General features: G+C 58.6%; 2 protein-coding genes across 3 annotated transcripts in view; one reads left to right on the plus strand and one right to left on the minus strand.

The window, feature by feature from the left end:
- Positions 1 to 815, plus strand: part of AGK (acylglycerol kinase) — a 63,097-nt gene extending 62,282 nt beyond the window's left edge. For both annotated transcript variants that reach the window (XM_055123941.1, XM_055123942.1), the window contains exon 16: positions 36 to 815. In XM_055123941.1, coding sequence (XP_054979916.1) covers positions 36 to 179 — 144 coding nt within the window. In that variant the 3' untranslated portion in view covers positions 180 to 815. The remainder of the gene's footprint in view (positions 1 to 35) is intronic.
- Positions 816 to 3,715: 2,900 nt separating this feature from the next.
- DENND11 (DENN domain containing 11) overlaps positions 3,716 to 25,678 on the minus strand; it is a 35,148-nt gene continuing 13,185 nt past the window's right edge. Inside the window, exons 2-9 of the mRNA XM_055123940.1 lie at positions 25,070 to 25,169; positions 24,146 to 24,304; positions 13,055 to 13,208; positions 11,468 to 11,606; positions 10,589 to 10,720; positions 10,329 to 10,479; positions 9,331 to 9,399; positions 3,716 to 7,558 (exon numbers count right to left, since the gene is read on the minus strand). Of these exons, the coding sequence (XP_054979915.1) occupies positions 7,363 to 7,558; positions 9,331 to 9,399; positions 10,329 to 10,479; positions 10,589 to 10,720; positions 11,468 to 11,606; positions 13,055 to 13,208; positions 24,146 to 24,304; positions 25,070 to 25,169 (1,100 nt within the window). The 3' untranslated portion in view covers positions 3,716 to 7,362. The remainder of the gene's footprint in view (positions 7,559 to 9,330; positions 9,400 to 10,328; positions 10,480 to 10,588; positions 10,721 to 11,467; positions 11,607 to 13,054; positions 13,209 to 24,145; positions 24,305 to 25,069; positions 25,170 to 25,678) is intronic.

Consider the following 25,678-nt stretch of genomic DNA (forward strand, 5'->3'; position numbering starts at 1 on the left):
GTGCCCGGAGCCCGCAGCCTGCCCTCCCCGCGCAGGGCACGGCGGGCTCCTTCAGCATCGACAGCGAGGAGTACGAGGCCATGCCGGTGGAGGTGCAGCTGCTGCCCCGGAAGCTGCGCTTCTTCTGGGACCCCCGCAAGCGCGAGCAGCTGCAGCCGCGCGCCGTCCCGGGAGCCTGAGCCGCGCCCCCCACAGCGCACCCAGGCGCCCCGCCCCCCGCAGCGCGCCCGCCGTGGGACCAAAGGGCGCCGGCCCCCAGGGTGGGCGCAGGGACCCCGGCCCCGCTCGCTGCATGCTTCCCCAGGGGTCAGGGCAGCCCTGTCCCCACACACTGCAAGTACCCGGGGCGGTGGGCTCCGCGCCACTCCCGAGCCTGCCCGCCCCCCTCCCCGCCCGGGTGACACGGGTCCCCCGCAGCCAGGGCTGAGCCAGGGGGAAATGCCCCTGCTGGGTTTTTTGGGGGAGGGAGTGGGGGTGGTGGTTGTTAAGTAAGTTTAAATGTTGGAGTGCATGAGGAGAAGTAGCCCACCGCCCTCGCTGGGGACCCTCAGCGCCACACCCCTTCCTGCCTATGCCCCCAGGAGTATTCGGGAAAATCATGTATTCCTCACACACTTCAAGGTTGACGTCTCAAATCTTTTAGGGGAAGTTAAAAAAAGTTGCCAAAGTCTGTACTTGTCTGGTGTTGTGTAAATATTGATATTTTAAAATAAAACCGTTAACATCACTCTTTTAAACACTCGGCGTAATTTAAATACACAGCCATTTGACACGCGTCATCCGTTTACAAAAATAAATGAATCCGTTCTTTAGGAGCTGAAAATTTCAAATTGATTTTTCGCCCCGTGCACCCCACACCAAGCAAGCTGTCATGCCGTAATCTATTTTTATGCTGGATATTCTTTATCACTTATCCTACCTCTTGCTACCTCCAAAATATAAATGGAAAAAAATTTTTTTCAGCCCTTTAATGCAGTTGAGTATTATGAAGACTGAGCCACAACTACTTAAAGTCACACATCATGGATCAGTAATACGATGTACTCCTTAGCTTATTTAATTATTATATAAGCACCTTATTAGCTCACTTGCCCCGTGATTCATTTACCCCCAGATGCAGCACTGTCTCCTTGGGTGGGGGTGGAACAAGGGTACCCCCACACGGCCCCACGGCCAGCCCCGCCCTGCTTCTCACTCCTGACACAGGAGCTCAACAAGCTGGCAGGGCCGAAGTCAGAATGTAGTTGGGCCCCAGTGTGTCAGAGTGTCAGGGGGGAAGGCACCTGCCTTGCATGCGGCAGACTCTGGTGTAATGCCCAGCACCACACCTGAGCATTGCCGGGTAAGACCATCCCCGCCTCCCCCCCAAAAAGTCACTCTTATCCATTTTTTTGAACTGGTTTGAAGTTGCTTTAGGAAAATTCAGTGTCCTACGGGGCCAGAGAAGCAGCTGAAAGGGCCGCAAACATGCTTTGCCCATGGGGGGCTGGGTTTGGTCCCGGGCACTAAATGGTCCCCCAGCACCTGCAGGAGCAACAACCCCCCCCCCCTCCTGCCCCAGGCCTATTGCTGGGAGTCGCCTCTGAATGCTGCCAGCTGTGGCTTAAACACAAAATGAAATTTTTAAAAATCAGGGTATAGGGGCTGGAGCAATAGCACAGCGGGTAGGGCATTTGCCTTGCACACGGTCGACCCGGGTTCGATTCCCAGCATCCCATATGGTCCCCTGAGCACCACCAGGAGTGATTCCTGAGTGCAGAGCCAGGAGTAATCCCTGTGCATTGCCGGGTGTGACCCAAAAAGCAAAAAAAATAATAATAATAAAATAAAAATCAGGGTATAATCAAATTATTACTGACCTGTGTGAAGAGTGCCGCCTTCATTTCATTGAAGGTAGAAAGCTCACAGCCACCTCATTTGATGAGGATTGTTGGTCAGCCATCAGCGAATCCACCCATTGACGTGCTCCTCACCCCACGGGGTGCTCACGGGGTGAAGGGCCGGCAGGAGGGGCCGGCGCAGGGCCTGACACAGGTCATTCTCTGTCGGCAGCTGGAGGAAGGGCCCCACCGTGCCTGGGTTCCTGGCTGAGTGTAGACCAAACTTGTGGGGGCGGGGGCGGCAAGGCACCCCAAGTGATGCTCAGGGCTCACTCCTGGCTCAGCACCCAGCGTCCCCTCCTGGCGGGCCCGGAGCAACCGTCAAGCACTTTCAACGACTCAAAGCAGCTACAAAGTGCCCAGAGGTGATGAGGAGAGGAAGTGAGACTCACCTGCCTGGCACTGTCTTCTCCCGAGTGGGGTGAGGAGCTGCGTGAGCCCCGAGGCCGGCGGGTCCAACTGCAGCCACCGAGAGGGGCCGGGTCACACACCGGCACCGGCGCAGCGGGGCAGAGCGGCCCACGGGCGGCCCGGCGTGACGCTGAACGCAGCCAGCCCCAAGTCATGATTCGATCCAGACGCTCCGCAGAGCAAGGGCCGTGTGGGTTCCGCGCCCGAGGGGCGGCTGCTGTGCTGACCTCGCTGCCCGTCCTGCCACTGTCCTGCCTGTTCAGGGGGACAGAGAGCCTGGTCCCGCCCCAGCTTGGGTCACGTTGCCTGGAGAGTGACCCCACTCCCCACCCCTTCCTGCAGCATCAAGCTTAGCATGGACCTCCAGGTGCTGATGCCAGGGACCCATCCCATCCCGGCCCCTCCCACCCGCCTTCCTACCAGCAGCCACATTTCTTGTGTGTGTGTGTGTGTGTGTGTGTGTGTGTGTGTGTGTGTGTGTGTGTGTGTTGAGCAGGAACCAGAAGGCTCCCCCTTTTTTTTTCTTTACACCCGCAGCTGACCTGGGTTTGATTCTTCCACCCCTCTCGGAGAGCCCAGCAAGATACTGAGAGTATCCCGTCCATACGGCAGAGCCTGGCAAGCTCCCAGTGGTGTATTTGACATGTCAAAAACAGTAACAACAAGTTTCAAAATGGAGATGTTACTGATGCCCGCTCGAGCAAATCGATGAGCAATGGGATGACAGTGACAGTGTCAGTGATACGCCCGTGATGCACAAGGGTGACTCCTGGCTCTGCACTCAGGAATTACTCCTGGCGGTGCTCGGGGGACCATATGGGATGCTGGGAATGAACCCGGGTTGGCCGCGTGCAAGGCAAACGCCCTACCCGCTGTGCTATTGCTCCAGCCCCAGAAGACCCATATTTTTAATTTATACTCAAGGATACGATGATTTACATAGAGGTAAACAGATGTTGTAAATGAAATATCCTTATCATGCCCAACCTTGAGGTTTGGGGCGGGGGGGAGCAAATCTTCGTGAAAGGATGATTTATCCCAAACAGGAAATGAAGTTCTAAGACCAGAGCAATAGTCCAGCGGGTAAGGTGCTTGCCTTGCATGGTCCCCGTCACCATCTCTGGTCCCTCCCGCTTGCCAGGACGGGTCCCAGTGCACAGCCAGGAGTGAGCCCTGGGCCCAAGAGCCACGTTTCTTAGGTGAGGTCCCAGCTTCCTTGGCATGCGGCCCCCTTTGCAAAAGAAAATAAGAGCCACTCAGCACCCCCTCCCGGAACCGTCCCTTCCTTTCGAGACCTACAGCCTCCCTGCGCTGCACCCGAGGTCACGCCGGCATTGTCCCACGGCCCCGCCGGGCTGTGGACACTGGTCTCCCCCCCTCCACTGTGGGAATCCCAGGGCCACGAGAAGAACCACGGCACACAGTCGTCTTAAAATCAAATTTTAATTGTAAAAATCGTTTTCTGTAAATATATCAACGGCTCTGCACACACACGGGGGGCTGGGCTCCATCCAGGTGGGCGCGCCTCGGGCACGCGGCCACCCCACGCAGCTGACCAGCGCCATTGCCCGGACCCACTCGGGGTGCGGCTGCAGCCGGCTGGGGCCCCGCGAGTCGCCACCGGTAAACACAGCATCGTTCGTGGCGGGAGGGCTGGGGTGAACCTAGGAACCGTCTCGCTGACGTCGGAGTATGAGGTAAACACGGGAAACAAAAATAGATTCCGTTTCTCTTATTGCTTTGACTCTTGTGCCCAGCGGGCCATCAGAACAGGGAGGGGGTGGACATTTAAGGCGACAGGGCGGGCGCTGACCCTGCCTTGGGAGGGGGGTGGAGGCTGGGGGAAGGACCATTTCCCAAGTCTACAATGACTCTTTTTCGCTCAAGGTTTACTTCCCGCACCAACCAAACATTGAAACCACCTGCCAAGGGGGTGACCACAGGACAGTGATTCTTGCTTGCCTCTAGCCCCGCCGCCCCCAGCTCCCACACCTGACTCCCCCCCGTCTGTTGAAACACCCCCCTGCACCTAGTGGCACCTGGTCAGCAGACCAAACCACTTCCGGGCTGCCCCTTGGGAGCCTCGATTGCTACTTCGTTGGCAGAAGTTGATCTCCAACCCTCGGGGAACTGTCAGTTCCCTCACCGGCCTCTGGGTGGCGCTCTCACCACCTGGTCATCCTAACTGATGGTCTCGGCCCACCGCCTCCCAGCCTCGGGGAGGGGGAGCCCGTGGACTGCAAAGTACATCTATTCTTCATCGAAATGGCATTGGCATTGGGCAGCCACAGAAGCCCCTCGCACCAGAACGCACGGGAGGGCTCGTGCTTCCTTTCTGAGCATGAGCTTCACCCCCCTGCCCTGTACTCCAGCTCCGGAGCTGAATTAAAGTGCCACTTAAAGAAGAACCCCCCCGCCCCCGCCCCCAGCCCAAGGCTCAGCAACCAGCATCGTCACGAATAAGCCCCCTGGAAGTCCCACCAGCTCCCCTGCGGGCCCCATGACGGCACAACCTCGGTTCGGGCGCAGGGACCACGCCACGCACACGCAAGACGAAGTCTCCAACCTCACATCCCCCCTGTTTGCAGGGTGGAAGCCGCCCGGCTTCTGGGGGACACGCCCGCCCGTTTCTTCCGGGGTTTCAGCTCAGCCGTGTCCTTGCATGTCACCACCTCACACTCCACACACCATCTCCGGGGTAGAAAAATAAATCTCCGTGTCTCGTAAGAAAAACCGTCCCCACTTCGCTCATAGCTTTGCCCTTCCCTGCCCCCCTCGCCCCTGGGAACGGAGGTATCAAGACGGACACAACGCAGGGAGGGGAAGGGGTTCCACCTGTGTCCTCCTGCCCGCATCAGGACCCGCCTGGCTCCCGCCACCATCCCACCCCTCTGCCCCTGGGTCTGCAGAAAGCGCCTCAACCTCCCCTGGGCTCAAACCCAACTCCGCGGTCGGTCCCTGCGCAGTCGGTCCCCGCCTCGGGGTAGAGGCTGCTGGATTCCCCTTTCAAAGGCTAATTCATGGCTGCCCTTTGCGGAAGCTTCCCGAAAGGTCTGCTTAAAGGTGAATGGGCTCGTCTTCCCCTCCTGCTGGAAGGGGGCTCCGAGTTATCAAGACAAATAGCAAGTCTGTCCTCTCCGTCCCCGTCCCGGGGTGGAAGGCAGGGATGCGGCAATGATTTAATGGCCCTCCCCGCTAACGGGATCACAGGGAGCCATCGTGGGTCTTCCCGGCGGGTATTGAGAACAGGCTGGAGCCCGCCCCGACCTTAACTCTGCCGTCCTTGATTTTCACGTGGAACAAAGCAATTAGGCAAGTCCTAGGCTCTTGGTCGGGGGCTGGCTTGTTATTTTTTTTTAACCATGGGTCCAGGGATTCGCCTTCCTTTGCTCGGCCAACGGGAAGGGGTGCCGGGAAGGACGATGCGGACGGAGGCAGACGCTGTCAGAGCTGGGGGCCCGGCCCCACAAGGGGCCACACCAGACCTTCAAGCATGAGGCAGCCAGAAGCTATTCTCAACAGATGACCCAGACTGCGCGAGCTGGCGGGCACTGAGCACGACGGGGGTGCTCCTGAGACACGCACAACTGCACAACTGCACAGGGGCCCCAGGGGTGAGCAGTACCCCTCCGCCCTCCCCCCTGCTGAGCCTACAGTCCAGCTGGATTGCTGAACTGCTGTCTGGGTGCTTCTGACGTACTTCGGGCCCGTATTCCCCAGGGTGAGCACCTGCTGAGGTCAGCTTAGGCTCCCCAGAAGCCTTCCAGAAGAAATACAGGGAGGAAGGGCCCTGCGGTCAGCTGGATCCCCTCCCTCTGCCCAGGTTGCCGCCCACCCGGGGCAGGAAGGTCGGGAGGAGCCCCAGACCCAGATCATGATTCCCGGACAAGAGCGGAACCCCGCTGCGGCGACAAGGGAAGGAAGCCAGCCGGGCTTCAAAGACGCGTCCCCTGAGCCCCCACTTCCCAGAAGGCGGGTCCCCTAGGGACCCTCCCTCCTCCCTGGTCTGGGGAGCCTTGACCTTCCGGCACCACTAAAGTCACTAGACAGCGTTCACGCTCCCAAGGAGGCGGCCGAGACGTGGGCGCGGCCGGCCCCCAGGCCCGCGCCTATTTATATATTTACAGGGAGGGTGCGGGCCCCTGGCCGGCCGGCCCTGTGCACTTCCTCCAACTTCCTCTCAAGAAGCTACGGGGCAGGACGCTCCTGCACAGCGCCAGGAGCTCTCAGAGCTCAGCGAGAGGACGGGGGCGTGGCTCCGCGGCATCCCCGACACCTGCAGCCGCGGGACCCATCTGTCCCCACGCCGCCCCTCTCGGCCCTGCACCAGCCCCGCCCACGGGCACCCCGAGAGCGGGTCCAGTTTGAGAGACGGGCAGCGGGGCCGAGAGAAGACGTCACTCAGCCCCCGACAAACCTGCAGGCTCCTCAGAGAGGGGGGGAAATCCCGAACTCAAGCCCCAAAGAGCTGAGCTCGACTCCTGCCAGCCGGCCGCCCTCTCACGGGGGGATACGCAGCCACCGGGCGCCCCGAGCCGGCCTCGGCCCCCGCATCATCTGGGAGCAAGGCCGCCCCCCGCAGCGGGACCCTCAGTGGGTCCCAGGAGCCAGGGGCTCTCTGCTGCGTCCCCGAGGCTCTGCGGGAAGCCCTGCCGGAAACGCTCGTGCAGACGAGGGGCCGGGCCGGCACGAACCCACCTTCCGGGGTAGCAAGACGCCACGTCACCCCAGAGCACTGTCAGCCCTCCGGGAGGCGAGCAACACACGAAGCCACCCACCCGCCACCACACCTGCCGTCACCCGCGCAGGAGGCATCGGGTCCCATCGGGATAGAGCTAGCCCGGCTCACTCTTGACAAGTTCCAGGGGCAAAGATCAGGCAGGCTTCTAGAACCTTCTGTCCAGGTTCCCGGCTCCAGGCCAAGCCTCGTGATGTCAGACCTCGGCGGCAGCAGTCCCGGGCCTCTCTGACGCCCCCACCGTGCCCCGAAGCAGGCGTGCGTCCTGCCTCCGGGCAGGGGGCCGGGGAGGGCAGGAGGCCACAGCCGCCCGCGGCTCACCGCCCCCCCGGCCTAGGGGCAACAGGGGTTGTCGATGACCAGCATGACGTCGATGCCGTAGGCCTCCAGCAGGTCCATGAGGAAGCCGCGGTCGCCCTGCGGGTCCAGGCCCATGCCCCGCGCGTGCTCCGCCGTCAGCGTCTTGTCCTGGCTGGCCGACACCTCCAGCAGCGTCTGGAAGATTCGGTTGTTCTGCTCCAGGAAGAACCTGCGTGTCCCCGACAGGCGGGCACAGGAGGGGAAGCGGCTCAGTGCCAGCCGGGCACCGTGTGCGTCCCTGGCACCCGCTGGGTCCGCTTTTCCTTTATTCTGGGTTTGCGACTCACCCAGCGGTGCCCAGGGGCCATCAGAGTGACCCCTGGCTGTGCCACACGGGGGCCAAGAGGTGGGGGCAGGGACTCGAGCCAGACAGGGGTGGAAGGCCAGTGCCTTGTCGTTGTTTGGGGGTTCACTCCTGACGGTGCTCAGGGGCCCGCGGGGAGTGCCAGGAATGGTGCCAGGGTCAGACCCCATGCGGGGCAAGTGCCACCAGCCCTGTTCTATCTCTCTGGCCCGAGACAGACTTGGAAAGGGCTTTGCCCCAAACACGACATTTAAAGAAAGTGGGTGTCAGGGAGCGCACGGAGGGGCACTTGCCTGGCACTCAGAGGGCCCCCGGTGTGGACCCTGGCACCCCCTAGCCCCCTGAGCATGGCTAGGAATGTCCCCAGGGAGGACCAATGCGAGAGAACAGAACAAGGTCCAAGTGACAGCTGGGAAAGCGCCGAGCTCAGCAAATCGCGGCCAAGGGGGGCTCTGAGGGCAGCACACTGACCCCACACTGCAGTCTGCGCTCCTGGCCACACTGGGGCGGGGGCGCTGGCGGTACCCACCAACGGGCCCAAATGGTGTGGGGGGGGGCACTGAGGCCCGGGTCTCTGCCCACAGTGAGGGCGGACACCGGCAGGCAGTGAGGGCAGAGGAGGTGGGGGGAGGGCAGTCTGGAGCTCACACATCTGGAGGCTCACACCTGGGGCTCACACCTGGGGGCACACACCTGTGGCAGGCTCACACCTGGAGACTCGCACACCTGGGGCTCACACCTGGGGCTCACACCTGGGGCTCACACCTGGGGGCTCACACACCTGGTGCTCACACCTGGGGGCTCCCACACCTGGGGGCACACACCTGGGGGCTCGCACACCTGGGGCTCACACCTGGGGGCTCACACACCTGTGGCAGGCTCACACCTGGAGACTCGCACACCTGGGGCTCCCACACCTGGGGCTCACACCTGGGGCTCACACCTGGGGGCTCACACCTGGGGGTTCCCACACCTGGGGGTACACACCTGGGGCTCACACCTGGGGCTCCCACACCTGGGGGCTCGCACACCTGTGGCTCGGCCTTCCCTCCCCCTCCTCCTGGTCAGTGTGTACAGGGCAGTCTGGCCATGGCCGGCGGTGGCACAGTCCTCAGCACACCCACGAGCGACTCTGGGAAGGGCTCAGCGTCCGGCTGCCCGGCTGTGACCCTGCCCCGTGCGGGCGGAGGCGCCCAGGGTGGACACTGGGAAGCTCGGGCACTAGCTCCCAGCCACAGGTCCAAACAGCCCTGACTGGAATCCCAAGGGGCCCGTCCTCGTCAAGACTGGGGTGCGACCGTGAGGTCCATCCCCCACCCTCAGGACAAGGGGGACCCCGCGGGGGGCTGGGAGAATTGTTCCTCCCCAGCACGGACCCTCAGTCCCGACCCCTGCCAGCTAGCTCCCACCCACGCGGGCTGAGCTGGGGACGAGAAGCCATCTGCACAGGAGCAGAAACGTCAGGCTCTGCCATCAGACACTGCAAGGAGGCCCCAGGGGAACAAACACCTCCCCTCCCGCAGCTCCTTCCTTAGACGCCGGCTCCTCCGGCCGGGACATGTCAGGAGTCAGGGTCTGCCGGGACTCAGCTCCCCAGAGCATCCCCGGGTGACAGCGGTGACGCGTGGGTGACTCACAGCACAAAGAGGTCCTCCTCGCAGGGGCTGTGCTCCTCCCCCACCTCCTGGGAGTACAGCAGCATCTGCCTGAGGGAGGAAGGAGGCACCCTCAGGCCATGCCGTGGGCCAGCGCGCCCACCACAGGCCAGCTGAGGGGCAGGGCACCTGCCTGGGTGCCCCCTCCCAGGACGCTGGTGACCCACCCAAAGCAGAGCCCTGGTCCAAGGCTGGGCAGCATGGCCCATGGGTGGCGCACACCCGCTGGAAGCGCGCAGGCCACCAGAGGGCGCTCCAGACACGGTCCTCCCCGTCCACCTCACGCACGCCCCAAGCCAGGAGAAAGCAGGGTGCCACCCACTCCCCCCCACAGGCGCCCCGAGGAAAGGGCTGGGCAGGACATGCTGGACAAAGGGGCCACTGCTCTTGTTTCTGAGCCCTGGAAGGGCACAAGCCCTTGCCGTCACAGCAGGCCTGGGGCGGTGAGACCCCCCTTCCTGCGCCCCCTGCTGGCCAGCGCAGGAACTTCTCACAGACAGAGAGGCCTGGAGAGTTGGAACCCGCGCCCTGCGCCCCCTACGGGCTAGCGCAGGGACTGCTCACAGAGTGACCTGGAGAGTTGAAAGCGCCTCCCTGCGCCCCCTGCTGGCCAGCGCAGGGACTGCTCATTGACAAGGAGGCCCTGGGGAGGTGAGCCCCTCTGTGCACCCCCTGCCGGCCAGCATAGGAACTGCTCACTGACAGTGAGGCTCTGCGGAGGTGACCCCCCCTGCGTGCGCCCCCTGCCGGCCAGCACAGGGACTGCTCACAGGCAGAGTGGCCTGGGGAAGGTGAAACCCCCTCCCTGCGCCCCCTGCCGACCAGCGCAGGGACTGCCCATAGAGTGGCCTGGGGAGTTGAACATCCCCTCTCCCTGCGCCCCCTGCCGGCCATCGCAGGGACTGCTCACTGACAGTGAGACCCTGGGAGGCGAACCCGCCTGTGCGCCCCCTGCCGGCCCGCGCGGGCACAGCCCGCACCTCTGCTCGTTGAGCCGCCGGTACTTCTCCCGGTCTGCGCTGTTGATCTTCAGCAGCGATTGCAGGTGGTCGTGGTGCGTCTTCACGTTCTGGTTATCCACGTAGACGTCGTACAGCTCCCGCTTCTCCTCGAAGATCTTCTCCGTGGTGCCTGGGGGGCCCGGCGGCTCAGGAGCGGTCTGGGCCCGGGAGCCCAGCACCGCCCACAGGACACAGCCCCACCCCTCGGGGGGCCGGGCCTGGGCGAACCCCGTACTCACAGGCCACATACGACACCTCTACCTCCAGGCTCTCGATGTCCGCCACGTTCACGTAGAAGAAGGGCTTGGACTCGGGGATGGTGGCCCCGATGCCGGGCAGGGACACGTTGGCCAGGCAGCAGCAGCAGTACACTGCAGAGGGCGCCGGGCTGAGAGGGGGCCCCCTGCCGCCCACCCACTGCCGTGCTCCCCAGGGCTCCAGGCAACACCCCTCAACGCCGTGACCCCCGCAGAACCGGGCCCTCCTGGACACCCTGGCAGGTCCCGGCAAATCCAGTCTGCTGACCCCTCCAGTCCGCCTCGCCCCTCCCCTTCCCTCCCCTCCCCTCTCCACTTTTTTCATTTCTGGGCCATACCCGGTGGTGCTTGGGGATTACTCCTGGCGGAGCTTGGGGGACCCTTTGTGGTGCCTGGGACTGAATCCGGGTGAGATGCAGACAAGCGCCCACCTGCTGTGCTATCACTCTGGGCCCATGTCTCCCCACTCCCCTGCAACGCTGCCTCCCTGGCCTCCGTCTCTCTGCCCCCAAGAGTCCAGCTGCCTCTCACCCCTTTATAGCCTGCTCCCATCTAGCCCCCGGCCCAGGCCTGGTAGACTGCCAGCATTGCCCCCTCCCCAGGATGTGGTCTGAGTAAACTTGGGGCCTCCGCACCCCACTCCCCCGGGCCCTACTCTCCCCCAGACCCAACCTCCCTCCTAAAACCCTGCAAGCCAGCAGACGCTGACGCCGTCCCTGCTCTGGACCCAGAATCCAGCTTCCATCCCCCTTTCTGAGCAGCGACTGTCCTCACCCGGCCCATCACCCCCACACCAGCTTGGCTAGGGCCCCCCGGTGCCCAGTTCCCGCCCCCCGCGCTGGCGGTGGCCCTTCCCCGTACCTCGGTAGCAGACCACGCCCACGGGCGGCGGGGAGAAGATGAGGATGCGCTTGCGCAGTAAGGCGAACTTCCAGAGCACGAGGATCTGCTCGCCGAAGAACTTGATGAACTGAGACATGCAGCCGGCCGGGTGGGTGATCTGGGTGAAACATCCCCCAGGAGGCTCGTTCCTATGGGATGCGCATCCTCCCACTCACCCCCAGATCCCACCCCCATACACCCAGACTGGAGAGCAGGGTTCAGAGTGCAAAGGTCGCCATGCTGAACAGGCTGTCTGCAAAGTCAGCGGTGCGCAGGTCCCATTTCCCGAGCCACACGTTCTCCCAGCATCCCGGGAGGGGGGGGTGGGACCCAGGGGTGCTGAGCCACGTGTGGGTCTGAGGCGTCCCCGGGGGAGGGGAGGACCCAGTGAGGGTTCCCCATGTTTATTCCAGAAGGAGCCCTGCTGGCAAAGGGCAGGCCAGGCACACGTGCATACTCCTGGGTCCCAGCCCACGTGCCTGGGATAGACTAGACAGCCTAGGGCTCCTGAAGAGCACTGCAGGTGGAGCACAGGGAGGAGAAGCTGTTAGTCTGGGGTTTTGTTGTTGTCACCCCCAGGTGCCACTTCTGCCCACCGGCACTGCCACCACTGAAGTGTGGTCTGGGGTCCTCAGATGCTTTGAGTGGAGGAGGAGAAGGGGAGAGAAGGGGAGGAGAAGACTGAGCAGGGGAGAGGGAGGAGGGGAGGACACCTGGGCAGGTGCTGGGGACTGGAAATATATTTCAGTCCAAAGGCAGGTGCACCAGCAAACACCTGGGAACACTTCCCCGTGCAATTTCTTTTTAAACATTAGACTTTAGGGAAAGTGACGGACTGGAGCGGTAGCACAGCGGGTAGGGCGTCTGCCTTGCACGCATCTGACCCGGGTTCAATTCCTCCGCCCCTCTTGGAGAGCCCGGCAAGCTACCCAGAGTATCCTGCCCACACGGGATACTGGCAGGCTCCTCATGGCGTATTCGATATGCCAAAAACAGTAACAACAAGTCTCACAGTGGAGACGTTACTGATGCCCTTTCGAGCAAATCAATGAGCAACGGGACGAGAGTGCTGCAGTGCTAGGTAAAGTGACAACAGCGTCCACTTTACAGATGGACACCCAAACCCCCACCTCCCCAGCCCTGACTGACTATGCAGCTCCTGCCCTCTCACTGACCTCTTCCTCTCCACTCCTCATTCCAAACATCAGCATCCAGCCCGCCTCCTCCACCTGTCAGCGCCCTGGCCTGTCCAGCACCTACTGCCCACGATTACAGAAGGGCCTAGAAAGCAAGTTCTCTATTTGGGGCCACACCCAATGGGTGCTCAGACCTGACTCCTGGCTCTGTGCTCAAGGACCACTCCTGGTGCTGCTAATGGGATCCAACCTGGGTGGGCTGCCTGCAGGCAGTGCCGTCCCCCTGTGCTTCCTCTCAGCCGAGAGTGCTCATGTTCATCCAGCATCAGCCTTGTCTATCGGAAGCGAAGCCCAAGTGTGAAGTCCTCGCCCCAAGTCCCTCCCAGCGTGCACAGACCCCGCCCCGGGGCGTGAGAGGGGGCGCGCTCACCTTCATCTCGGGGTACATGTAGCGGTGGATAGACGGCAGCCAGTAGACGGGAGGCAGGCTGCCGCCTCTGCCAGGCCCTGCGTGCAGCACCCCCTTCTTGTCCTCGTAGAAAGCGGCCAGGTGGGAGTAGTGTCCCGGCGTCTCCAGCTGGTGTCTGCGGGACACGCGTCCACCTGAGCAGCCCGGCCGAAGCCCCTCGGGACACGCTTCCTCCTTCCCACGGGCGCAGACGGGGCTAACGGCTACTGGGTGCGGCCGAGGTAGGCCAAGGTCTGGCCCCGGCTCTGTGGCTGCTGCCCGGCCGGCACTGCCCGCCCCCGCCCCCCGCCCCCACTCAGGTGCAGGAAGGCGACTATGGCCGGTGTCACTAGGGGCTTGCAAGGACTCCATCGAGGAACAGGGTCGTCCCTCCCCTTCCCCATCCAGAGGGGCAGACGTGGGTGTTCAGGGGCTCAACCCCCACCGCCCAGGGAAGAGGTGCTGAGTGCTGGACCTGCCCGGTCCGGGGCTCTGGGCTGGCCTGTGGCCCCATAACCTCTGGCACCTGAGGCTGTTATATTGGAGAAAGGAATCTGGAGTATACGGAAAGGGGGGGGTTGGGTTACATCCCAGGTACTAGCCCTAAGCTCAGGAGTGCCCCCTGGTGGTGTTCCAGGGGACCATCGGTGGCACTGGGGATCAAACCAGGGCTGGCTAGAGGCCAGCGCCATACCGCCATACCCGTCCTCTCTCTCCGGCCCTTGGGAAAAGACGCAGACAGGAGTGACAAGGTTAAATCCATCTCTGGGTGAGTCTTAATCTTGTCTGAAGGGGGACACAGGCACATGCTGACACGCAGACACACACTGACACATGCAGGGACATGCAGACACATGCAGGCACACACAGATACACACAGGCACATGCAGACACGCAGACACACACTGACACATGCAGGGACATGCAGACACATGCAGGCACACACAGACACACACAGGCACATGCAGACACGCAGGCACACACTGACACATGCAGGGACATGCAGACACATGCAGGCACACACAGACATGCAGACACATGCAGACAAGCAGACACATGGAGGCACATGCAGACACACTGACACACGCAGGCACATGTAGACACACTGACATGCAGGCAAACACTGACACACGCAGGCACATGCAGACATGCAAACACATGGAGGCACATGCAGACATGCAGACACACAGGCACATGCAGGCAAACACACAGACACACACAGGTACATGCAGACACACACAGGCACATGCATACATGCAGATACTTGCAGGCACATGCAGACATGCAGACACATGAGACACACACAGAAACATGAAGACACACACTGACACATGCAGGCACATACTGATATATGCAGACACACAGGTACATGTGGGCAAACACTGACACATGCAGGCACACACTGACACATGCAGACACACACAGGTACACGCGGGCACACACAGAAGACCACACGGGGACCCAAAGGCTCCTGCAGGAGCGAGGCCTGGGCGTGAGTCCCTCAGCCAACAGGAGCCCCTTGCTGCTGACCCCTGGCCTTTTGCTTTCAGCGTCTCAGTCCATTTCCCCCAGGGCGGGGCTCCTCCTGCAGCCACAGGGGGGGCGAGGGGGAGGAAGAGAGGAAGGGGCAGCACTCAACCCTCCCTGCCCAAGTCTGTGGTCTGCGTGGCCGCCACCCGCTACCTCATAAGGGAATAGTCCAAAGCAAAGTGACCCCAAGCACGCGGCCCCCGCCCAGGTCCCCAGGGGCCGTTCTGGCAACTGAACACAGGAAACACTCACCCTCCTTATGATGTCTTTTCTCCTGGAATTTCCTTTAGGCTACCAGTGCTGGAAACACATTCCAGTGATGCGGCGCAGACGGCCAAGCCCGTGGCCCCAGTGTGCCGGAAGCCATGCCACGGGGCGCATCTGTGCCCGCCCTGCTTTTTATTTACTTATTATTTGCTCTTTGGGTCACACCCGGCGTTGCAAGGGGGTCACTCCTGGCTCATGCACTCGGGAATTACTCCTGGCGGTGCTCAGGGGACCTTATGGGATGCTGGGAATCGAACCCGGGTCAGCCACGTGCAAGGCAAACATCGCCCTATTGAATATGCCAAATATGGTGTATCAGTAGCCTGCCAGGCTCTGCCATGCGAAAGGGATACTCTCAGCAGCTTGCTGGGCTCTCAATGGAGGAATTGAGCCTGGGTCGGGCGCATGCAAGGCAAATGCCCTACCCGACCCCCTGTGCTATCGCTCCAGCCCCCGACCCTGCTTTTTAATTTTCCTGTTTCATTGGGGCCACCACACTCGGCAGTGCTCGGGGACACTCCTGGTGGGCCCGCGCTCGGGGGTCACCCCCAGAAGTCTGGGGTGGGAGAGAAGCTGCACTCGAGGGGCAGCTCCTGGGACCTGGGGTGGACGCTGCCCCGTGGGGTCCTGTAAGTGCTCTAGCTCCCCTCTGACTCCCGGAAGAATCCCCGCTCGGGAAAGCCCATTACACAGATGTGCGTGCCAATAAACCAAGCCCCTTGTTGCGCAAAAGAACACTGTTTTGACCAGGGAATGTTGTTCTCCTTTGGGTAACTATGGGCTCTGAGCGACAAATCCTGTGCTTAGACAGGTGGACTCTGTGTGGGTGTGAGCCCCCTGACCCTGGGCTTGCTCTCTCGTATTTCTGTCTCCTAATCCCACGGCATGCCTGCATCAGGCCTGTTGCCCGGGGCTGGTGCCCAGAACTGGGGGGCCCTGTGATACTGGGGTTGGGCCCAGGCCCCCTGCAGACAAAGCATCAGCTTCCGTCCTTTGAGCTATCTCCCTGGCAAATTCCCAAATGTCTTATTATCTGGACTGGAGTGATAGCACAGCGGATAGCACGATTGCCTTGCACGCGGCCGACCCGGGTTCGATTCCTCTGTCCCTCTTGGAGAGCCCAGCAAGCTACCGAGAGTATCCCGCCCGCACGGCAGAGCCTGGCAAGCTCCCCGAGGCACATTTGATATGCCAAAAACAGTAACAACAAGTCTCACAATGGACACATTACTGGTGCCTGCTTGAGTAACGGGATGACAGTGACAGTGACACAATGATTATTATCTGTGACAGGCCACACCCAGCAGTTCTCAGGGCTTACTCCTGCCTCGGTGCTCAAGGCAACTCTCAGGTGCCGGGAATTGAACTTGATTTGGCTGAGTGCCAAACATCCAACCTGCTGTACTATTGCTCTGGCCCTAATAATAATAACAATAAGTTATATTATTATTAATATTATTATTTATTATTATTATTATTATTTTATTTATATTATTAATATCATTCTTTCTTGTGCCATGATTAAGCTCCAGACTTCACCCATGCGAGGTAAGAGCTCTCCTGCCAAGCTGCCTTCCCAGACCCTGTCTCTGCTCTTATTTTTGGCTAAAGTGCTCACGGGAGTACCCCAACTGGATGGCCCTGGTGGGGTGCCAGGGAGGGCAGTGGGGACAGTGTCGACTGTGCCTGGAGACCGAGGCTATTGGGCTCAGCCCTCGGGCACGGCGTGCAGGGCGGGGCAAGGCAGCTCTTCTCTCTCCCTACGAGAAGCTCCCGCAGCCGGCGGGATGCGCAGGGGTGAGTGCACAGGGGCGAGTGCAGAGGCTCTGTGTGTGGGGCAGCAGGGGCGGGGTGGGGGGGCGGTGGGAGCACTGTACCAAGGGTAGTCACTGGCAGCGGCCTCAAAACCAAAAATGAAGAGAAGATTCTAGTCTCACATCCACAAGGGAACCCCAAGGAATTAATGCAAATATTCCTCAAGGAATAAAGCATTACACGAGTGAGGCTTGAGTGCGTGCCCCCACTGCTGCACCCCCGCACAACCCGGATCCTTTCAGCCCGGTGCAGCCACCCTGCACCAAGCCAGGGCGTGAGAAGCCCCGGCCGGGCCCTGGGAGGGGCCCCCAGCACCCCACACAGACACAGAACCAAGGGCAACCCCGAGATAAAGCATCACCGCTGTCCCGGGCTGACTCACAGTCTGGCCTCACCGAGGGCCACAAATGTGGGTCTGTGTCTCAAAGTCCTTCTGTTTTTTTTTTTTTTTTGCTTTTTGGGTCACACCTGGCGATGCACAGGGGTTACTCCTGGCTCTGCACTCAGGAATTACCCTTGGCCGTGCTCAGGGGACCATATGGGATGCTGGGATTTGAACCCGGGTCGGCCGCGTGCAAGGCAAACGCCCTACCCGCTGTGCTATCTCTCCAGCCCAGTCCTTCTGTTTTACAGAGGACCGCTTTCCTTTCCTAATTCTCTGAGTTCCAGTGCAGTTCTGACCTCTCTCCCGGGCAGCAAGAAACTGTCAGGTGGGGTTGTGAGCAGAGAGTGAAGTCACAGTTGTGGGCTAAAGACTAATATGCCTGGGGTACCAGAAATACATGATATATATATATATATATATATATATATATATATATATATATATGGGGCTGGAGTGGTAGCACAGCGGTTGGGCTTTCGCCTTTCACGTGGCCAACCCGGGTTCGATTCCTCCGCCCCTCTTGGAGAGCCCGACAAGCTACCGAGAGTATGAAGCCCGCACGGCAGAGCCTGGCAAGCTACCCGTGCGTATTGGATATGCCAAAAACAGTAACAATAAGTCTCTCAATGAGAGACGTTACTGGTGCCCGCTCAAACAAATCGATGAGCAATGGGATGACAGTGACAGTGATACATATATATGTACATATATATATATATATAGAGAGAGAGAGAGAGAGACACACACACACACACACACACACATATTGATTTTGGGGTATATCTGAGCCCGGCGGTGCTCAGGGCTTATTTATTCCTGGCTCTGCCCTCAAGGATCATTCCTGGTGGGCTCCAGGGACCCTATGGGATGCCAGGACTCAAACCCAGGTTGGCCCCATGCCAGACAAGTGCCCTCCCGCTATGCCATCGCTGCAGCCCTCGTGGGCTACCCTTAGTATACAGGCAGGACAGCTGCAGGGTGGATGTTTCCGTCCCTTTTTTTTTTTTTTTGCTTTTTGGGTCACACCCAGTGATGCTCAGGGGTTACTCCCGGCTCTGCACTCAGGAATTGCTCCTGGCAGTGCTTGGGGGACCATATGGGATGCCGGGGATCGAACCCGGGTCGGCCGCGTGCAAGGCAAACGCCCTACCTGCTGTGCTATCGCTCCGGCCCCAATTTCCGTCCCTTTCCATAAGCCTCCGAGTTGCCAGCTCGTCCCTTCCCAGGGCAGAGCCGGCTTCTCCGCCCCTTCCTTCTCCTCGGCCTTGGCTGGCCTCTCTCTCCTGCTACCTCCACCCCCTTCAACCACCAAGCTGCAAACTCCTTCAGGCTATGACTCAAAATCTGAAAGCTATAAAAAGATAATGAATTCAAAGAAGAGAAACATCTGGGTGCACAAAGGGGGAAAAAAAATCTCCTATGAAACGATGAATGACAAAGTGCAGATACACTTTCAATCCCCAGCGCCCAGGACACATTTCCCCTCTGCAGAGCACGCCTGGGAAGGAATGAGCAAAGGCCAACAACAACCCAAAGGAATGGAGCCAGGGTGAGAAAACGTTCACAGGAAGTAAAAAAGGACTCCAAACTCTCCATCGAGATGCTTCATGGCGTGCAGAAGAAAGATGCAGATAAAAACTCTACTTCGGCATCTTTTCAATTTTCTGCCCCTTAGAATGCCAGAAACCCCCAGGTTTTATTTTTGCATGGCAGGGCTGTACGGAGAGATCATTCACGTCACAGCGGGGCGTGCAACACGGTCTCTGTGAACGCATCTGGCACCGTCCAAATTCAAGTACACCCGCAGGGACAGAGCTCAGGACTCACGGCACGCGTCTCGAACCCCCACGGCCCCAAGTTCGATCCCTGGCAGCTAGTGACTCCCAAAAGCATCTCCAGGGATAACCAGGGAGGTCCAAGTGCTACTGGGGTCTCCTAGTGGTCCCCAACACAACTGGACTCAGGGAGCACTATACTGTGAGTCCAGCATTGAACTGTCAGGCCCAGTTCACCCAATATCACGAGGAATCACTCCCGGGGCACTGCTTGGGGGCACCTGTTTATGGAAAGGAAGTTAAAAAAAAAAACAACTTTCAGGGCTGGAGCCATAGTACAGTGGATAGGGTGTTTGCCTTGCACGCGGCCGACCCAGGTTCGATTCCCAGCATCCCATAGGGTCCCCCGAGCACCGCCAGGAGTGTTCCTGAGTGCAGAGCCAGGAGTCAGCCCTGAGCATCACCGGGTGTGACCCAAAAAGCCAAACAAACAAACAAAAAATACAAAACCTTTCAAGTATGTTGCCATTTGAGCTAACCATCACTTCCCGACAGAAGCATCAGCAGCAAGAGAAACAATGTGGCCGCTCTCCCGGTCCGCTGCCGAGATGCCCCAGGCTACCCTGTGTCAAGCGCGGGAAAGAGGAAGACGCCTCTCTGGGCTGGAGACAGGGCAGAGGGGAAGGCGCACACTCGCAATGCACACAGCCGCCCAGGTCTGACCCCCGGCCCCATCTAGGTTCACCCCTGTGTGGCCAGGAGCAATCCCTGCACACAGCGGTGGGACCCGCACACTCCACCTGCCCCTACAGAGAGGGGTGCGGGGAGAACACTGGCACGTGCACAGACACACACACACACTTGGGCGTTCTGGAAACAGACGCGAGAACTGAACAGGGCGCACCGAGGGCTGGGGACGGAGCTGGAGACGGTGTGGACGTCTCCTTTGGCGCCGAGGTGGAGACGGCTCGTCTCCTACTGCCCAGTCCCAGAGCTGGTCTCAGGGCCCCACGGGCAAGATCACATTTCCGTGTCTTCCTGGCTGGCCGCGCATGCGTGGCGAATCGCTGAGCATTAACGGGGGACTGTGGCATCACGTGCTCCCGGGGCCCGTGTCGCTTCTCCCTCACACAGGCTCGAAAGGGCCTGGTGGGGAGACGCCTCTTCTCTCCTGGAGACGGCTGGAGCGATAGCACAGCGGGCAGAATGCTTGCCTTCGGACACGCGGCCAACCCGGGTTCGATTCCCAGCATCCCATACGGTCCCCTGAGCACTGCCAGGGGTGATTCCCAAGTGCAGAGCCAGGAGTAACCCCTGAGCATCGCCGGGTGTGACTCAAAAAAAGCAAAAAACAAAACAAACAAAAAAACAAAAAAAACCAAAATAAGACTCCAGGAGAAAGCCAGACACGAAAGTGGGGCTCTCGGCTGGAGCTGGAGCGACGGTACGGCAGGGACGGCGCCTGCCTTTCAGGCGGCTGACCCAGGTTCCATCCCTGACCCCCCAGTTGGTCCCCGAGCCCCACCAGGACTGATTCCTGAGTGCAGAGCTCTGAGCACTGCTGGGTGCGCCTGCCTCCCCCCTCCCACCAAAAATAATAAATAAATTAAAAAAGAAGGGTCTGGACTCCAAAACAGATTTTGGAATGGCCACAGTGGGTAAAGCTAAGGAAACTTCTAGAAGGCAAAGTCAAGACTCAGGGAGGCAAAGAGACCAGGGGATTCTGGGGGGCAGGGTGAGCCAAGGGGTGGAGTCTCCTCCGTGCCAGGGCTGGTGCGGGCTGGCACTGCTCAGCCTCCCGGGGCAGGCAGGAGCCTGGAGGCGGGGTCTTTGGTCTACTGTGCAGAGGGCTCAGCCAAGCGTGTCCCACCCACGGACAGGTCCACCTGCCGGCCGTCCAGCGGGTTCCCGAGGCTCCCACAATCCCCGCTGGAGGAGCGTACACGCATGCCCAGAAGCCCAGGGCCAACTCTGGGCCGCTCCCCGCCTCCCCACACCCTTGCTCCCCTCCCATCTTCCTGTAGGGGGCAGGGGGAGAAGCCTCAGCCCGCGCCCCCCCTCTGGCACTCCCCTCCGTGGCCGCAGAGACCGCAGAGACCCAGACCCCTGAGTTCTCCCCCTGCCCCAGGATGCGGCGGGAGCGCGGGGGGGGGGGGGGGGGGCCAAGCCTGAGACGGAAACACTCGCAGTGAGGGATGAGCAGCCAGGGGTGAGGCGAGCAGGGCCCCCTGGTCCCGGCCACTGCCCGTCAAGGGCCCCCGGTGCCCGGCCAGGGGCCTGGCTCACGCTCCCTGTCACTCTCGCTTTGCGAACCTTGAGAATGGACTGCTTCTCTGGGAAACCAGTTTCCCAAGTTCATTTTCCAAAGAATAGGTTTTTAAGTGCATCATTTGTTATTTTTATTATTCTTTTATATCTAATTTGTTATCTTAATAGTTTACTTTTATGCATAGTTTATTTTATATCTTTATTTAATGATGGGCTGGCGCGATAGCCCAGTGGGTAGGGCGTTTACCTTGCACGCGGCGGACCTGGGTTCGATTCCTCCGACCCTCTCGGAGAGCCCGGCAAGCTACTGAGAGTATCCCGCCCACACGGCAGAGCCTTGCGAGCTCTCCGTGGCGTATTCAATATGCCAAAAACAGTAACAACAAGTCTCACAATGGAGATGTTACTGGTGCCCGCTCGAGCAAATCGATGAGCAACAGTGACAGTGATACAGTGATATTTAATGATTATTTAATTTCTATATAAGGGTCTCCCCAGCAATGTTTGCCCCCGCCCCCAGCCAGGCCACTAAGAATGATCCCTGAGGGAGGCCAGAGAGGTAGGACAGCGGGGAGGGCGTTTGCCTTGCATGTGGCTGACCCAGTTCGAGCCCCAGCATCCCATAGGGTCCCCCGAGCACTGCAAGGAATAATTCCTGAGTGAAAAGACAGGATTTAACCCCTGAGCCCCTCTGGGTGTGGCCCCCAAGAGACTCACTGAATAGAAGCACAAATGTTTTTCTATTTTAGAAATGTTCTCTGAATACTGACAGCAAACATCTCTCTGACAAGGTCAAAAAAGTTTAAGTCCTTGGTAGTTTCATACAGATGAATACATAAATATATTGTTAAAGAAAAAATAGGAATATATATGACAAAGAAATGTGTGTGTGCGTATGTGTGTGTGTGTCTATGTGTGTCTATGTGTGTTTGGTCCATACCCAGCAGTCCTCTGGTGTGGCCCATTCCTAAAGAATCATCCCCAAAGAATGATCATTATATTATATATTATATAATATATCATGCAATATATTATAAATTATTATATACATAAAGTAAATGATAAGCGCTTAAAGGAGGGGCTTTAAAAGTTTATGTATACTAGGGCCTTGCATATATAGTGCTTTTTTGTTTTTGTTATTAATTAATAAACAATAAATTAATAGTTATTAATTAATAAACAATAAACACTTGTGAGGAGACAAATAGAGAACTGAGATGTGGCTCAGCAGAAACGCCCTCGCTCACATGTGCGAGTCCCCGGGCTCATCCCTGGTACCACCCACACACACAAAGAAGAAAGAAAAAAGGAATAACACACAAGAGAAAACAAGGGCGTGGGAAACGCATTACCATTTTACTAGTGCCTCAGGGAGTGGGTGCAGATTTCTTTTCCATCCCAGTCTAAATGAAATTCTACTTGCATAATGAGAATGCAGGTCCTCAGACTTTACCGCTTCCTTATGCAGGTTCCCCTCCAACTCGGTCAAAACTCTGGTGCTTTCCAGAGGACAAAGGGGGTGGGAGGGAGAGATGGATAACATGGGGATTTTGCAGAGGGGAGGAGTCCTGGATTTTACACACAAAGGTATGATCTCCATCCCTGACAACTCAGCACAGAAACAAACCTATGGCAAATCAGGAAAAAGGTACAACACAAATTCCCAAGCACAAAGTGAAATGCCAACACCACTGCCTTTGCATTTGCCAAATACACAGAACCGCGTACTAAATAAAGTACACGTGTACAATCTTAAGATGCTGAGAACGCACTGTTCACAATAGCCAGAATCTGGAAACAACCCAAGTGCCCAAGAACAGACGACTGGTTAGAGAAACCATGGTACATCTACCCAATGGAATACTATACAGCTGCTAGAAAAGATGAAGTCCTGAAATTTGCTTATAAGCAGATGGACATGGAGAGTATCATGCTAAGGGAAACGAGTCAGAAAGAGAATGCCAGATATACAATGACTGTTCTTATTTTTGGAATATAAAATAATATGATATGAGACTGACACCCAAGGACAATAGAGACAAAGGTCAGGAGGATTACTCCATAGTTGAAAGCCTGCCTCATGAGCTGGGGGAGGAGGCAGCTAGGATAGAGAGGGGATCACTAAGTCAATGATGGTTGGAGAGATCGCTCGGGATGGGAGATGTGTGCTGAAAGTAGATAAAGGACCAAACGTGATGGCCTCTCAGTATCTGTATTGCAAATCACGATGCCCCAAAGTAGAGAGAGAATAAGAAGAAAGATGCCTACCACAGAGGTAGGGGTGGGGTGGGGGGGGTGGCAGGAGGGAAACTGGGGATATTGGTGGTGGGAAAAGTACACTGGTGGAGGGAGGGGTGTTAGAACATTGTATGACTGAAACTCAATCATGAAAGCCTTGTAACTGTATCTCACAGTGATTCAATAAAAAAAAATTTTTAATTGAATAAAATGTAAGAGTACAGAACAAAATAATGAAATAAAATGCTGAGAACTAGCCAAAAGAAACCCCCTAGTATTCCAAACAACAAATGGTTCTGGTTTTTATTTGTTCGTTTTTTTTTTTTAAGGGGTAGCAACTCTGCTCACACAGGATAAGGAGATTACTGCAGTGGTTGAAAGGAATTAAGTCTAATTATTACGAGGAACAAATTCTCTAATGAAACAAAATCGACAGCAGCGCCAACAGGAAGGGAAAGCAAAATCTACCCCACGCTTTGTGACAGAGCAGAGACACATCAGATGGGGCCCAGGTTGAAATCAAGTGGCCCTTGGGGCCTGAGAGATAGCACAGCGGGTGGCGCTTGCCTTGCACGTGGCTGAGACAGGTTTAATCCCTGACACCCCATCTGGTCCCCCCCCACCTGAGCTACCCAGGAATGATCCCTGAGCACAAGGCCAGGAGTAATAAGCCCTGAGCACTGTTGGGTGTGGCCCCAAAGAGCAACAAAAGACTATTTCCCAGTGATCCAAGGCTGTGGGGGGACAAGGAGTCGCCCCCTCCTCCAGACCTCCCCCCCACCCCGGAGCACCTACCGAACCTGGTTCTCCAGGAAGTGCATGTACCGGTAGAGCAGGGTGTAGGACGGAGACAGGATGCCCACGGACTTCATGCGGGCACCACGCTCCAGCTCGCTCTCCACGGGCATGTTGGCGAAGCAGGCCAGGCCAAAGAAGGGGCCCTTCCGGAAGTAGCTGCGAGAGAGAGCACGGCAGCGCGGCCTGAGAGCGGGCCCCAAACCCACCCCCACGACGCCCCTCCGCAGAGTTGGAAACCACCTTGAGGATCTTGGCGTGGGAGGGGGCCAGAGCCTCAGCCCAAGCCACAGAACCTTCCAGATGAGGCCATCGAGGCTCAAAGGGGGCCCAGCTAGAGCAAGACTCGGTCTGTCTCTGGCAGCAGAGGCGCGGACCACACGCAGATCCTGCTCTTCTCTGCATCCCAGCCAAGGGCTCGCCGGGAGCCCACCTCGGGCTGCATCAGCCCCGTTGGACCAGCCTCAACCCTGCGGAGCCTGCCTGACTTCCCGGCCAAGGACGGACGGACGGACAGAGCCGTCCACGTCCCTAAGCCCTTCCTCCCGGCTCTCCGTTAAGGTTTCAGCCCAGAGAGATGCGCACCTCCTCCTGCCTCGGGCCTTCTTACCACTGGCTCCTCCCCCCTGGGGAGTTTCTAGCATCACTGAAGGGCTTTAGAGCCAGTCCCGGGACCCGGTGACGGCTGCGAAGGGGAGAGAACCTCTCTGGGTGCGAGGCCTGAACATTTACAGGTCATGAAACCATCGAGAACCTAAGGCGAGCCAGACACTTTCTTACTGGAAAGGAGGGAGAAATGTAAACACACAACTCCCAAGTTTTCGGGTTGTTTACCCACAACTCCGGAGAGTCGCCTGGTACACCTGGGGGACAGCTGTCAGGGGAGGGATGGCACAGGGAAGACCAACATCCCAAAGTACTCACATGAAATCAGACTGAATTTTATGGGACCCACTGGCCATAGACTTGAACTCGACCCCTTCCAGGTCAATATCTTGAGGTAAGCACCATTCCACCATGTTTCCTGTGGGAGAGAGGGGAGGCACGTTAAAAGGGTCAAAACCAGAAGGCTGGGGCCAGCCCGGCCTAGCACACGTGAGGTTGTGAGTTCAATCCCCGGGGTCGTCACATGCTCCTAGCACAATCACCCTCACTGCAATCACTTCCGCCACTCCAAAATCCATCACTTCAACCTAATAAACAGAAAATGCCCCCCCTTGGCACCCAAAGCTCCCCTAGATCATTCCAGAGAACCCCCCCACCCCGGGGGTGGCATCGCCGACTCTGGGAAAGGATGATCTTCTTCCCTCCAACCCTGCCTCAACTCTCTCAGCTCTGAGATGCTGAAGGAACAGAGAGAGAGAGAGAGAGAGAGAGAGAGAGAGAGAGAGAGAGAGAGAGAGAGAGACGCAAAGGATAAGGACATGGCTGATGATGAGAGTAATAAAATCCCGCCTTCTAACACTCCCGACCAGCGGGGCTGGCTTTCAGAGCGCACACTAACCCCCACCCCACCCCACCCCATCATCTGGG

The sequence above is a fragment of the Sorex araneus genome, chromosome 1, assembly GCF_027595985.1.
Source record: "Sorex araneus isolate mSorAra2 chromosome 1, mSorAra2.pri, whole genome shotgun sequence".
Taxonomy (NCBI): domain Eukaryota; kingdom Metazoa; phylum Chordata; class Mammalia; order Eulipotyphla; family Soricidae; genus Sorex; species Sorex araneus.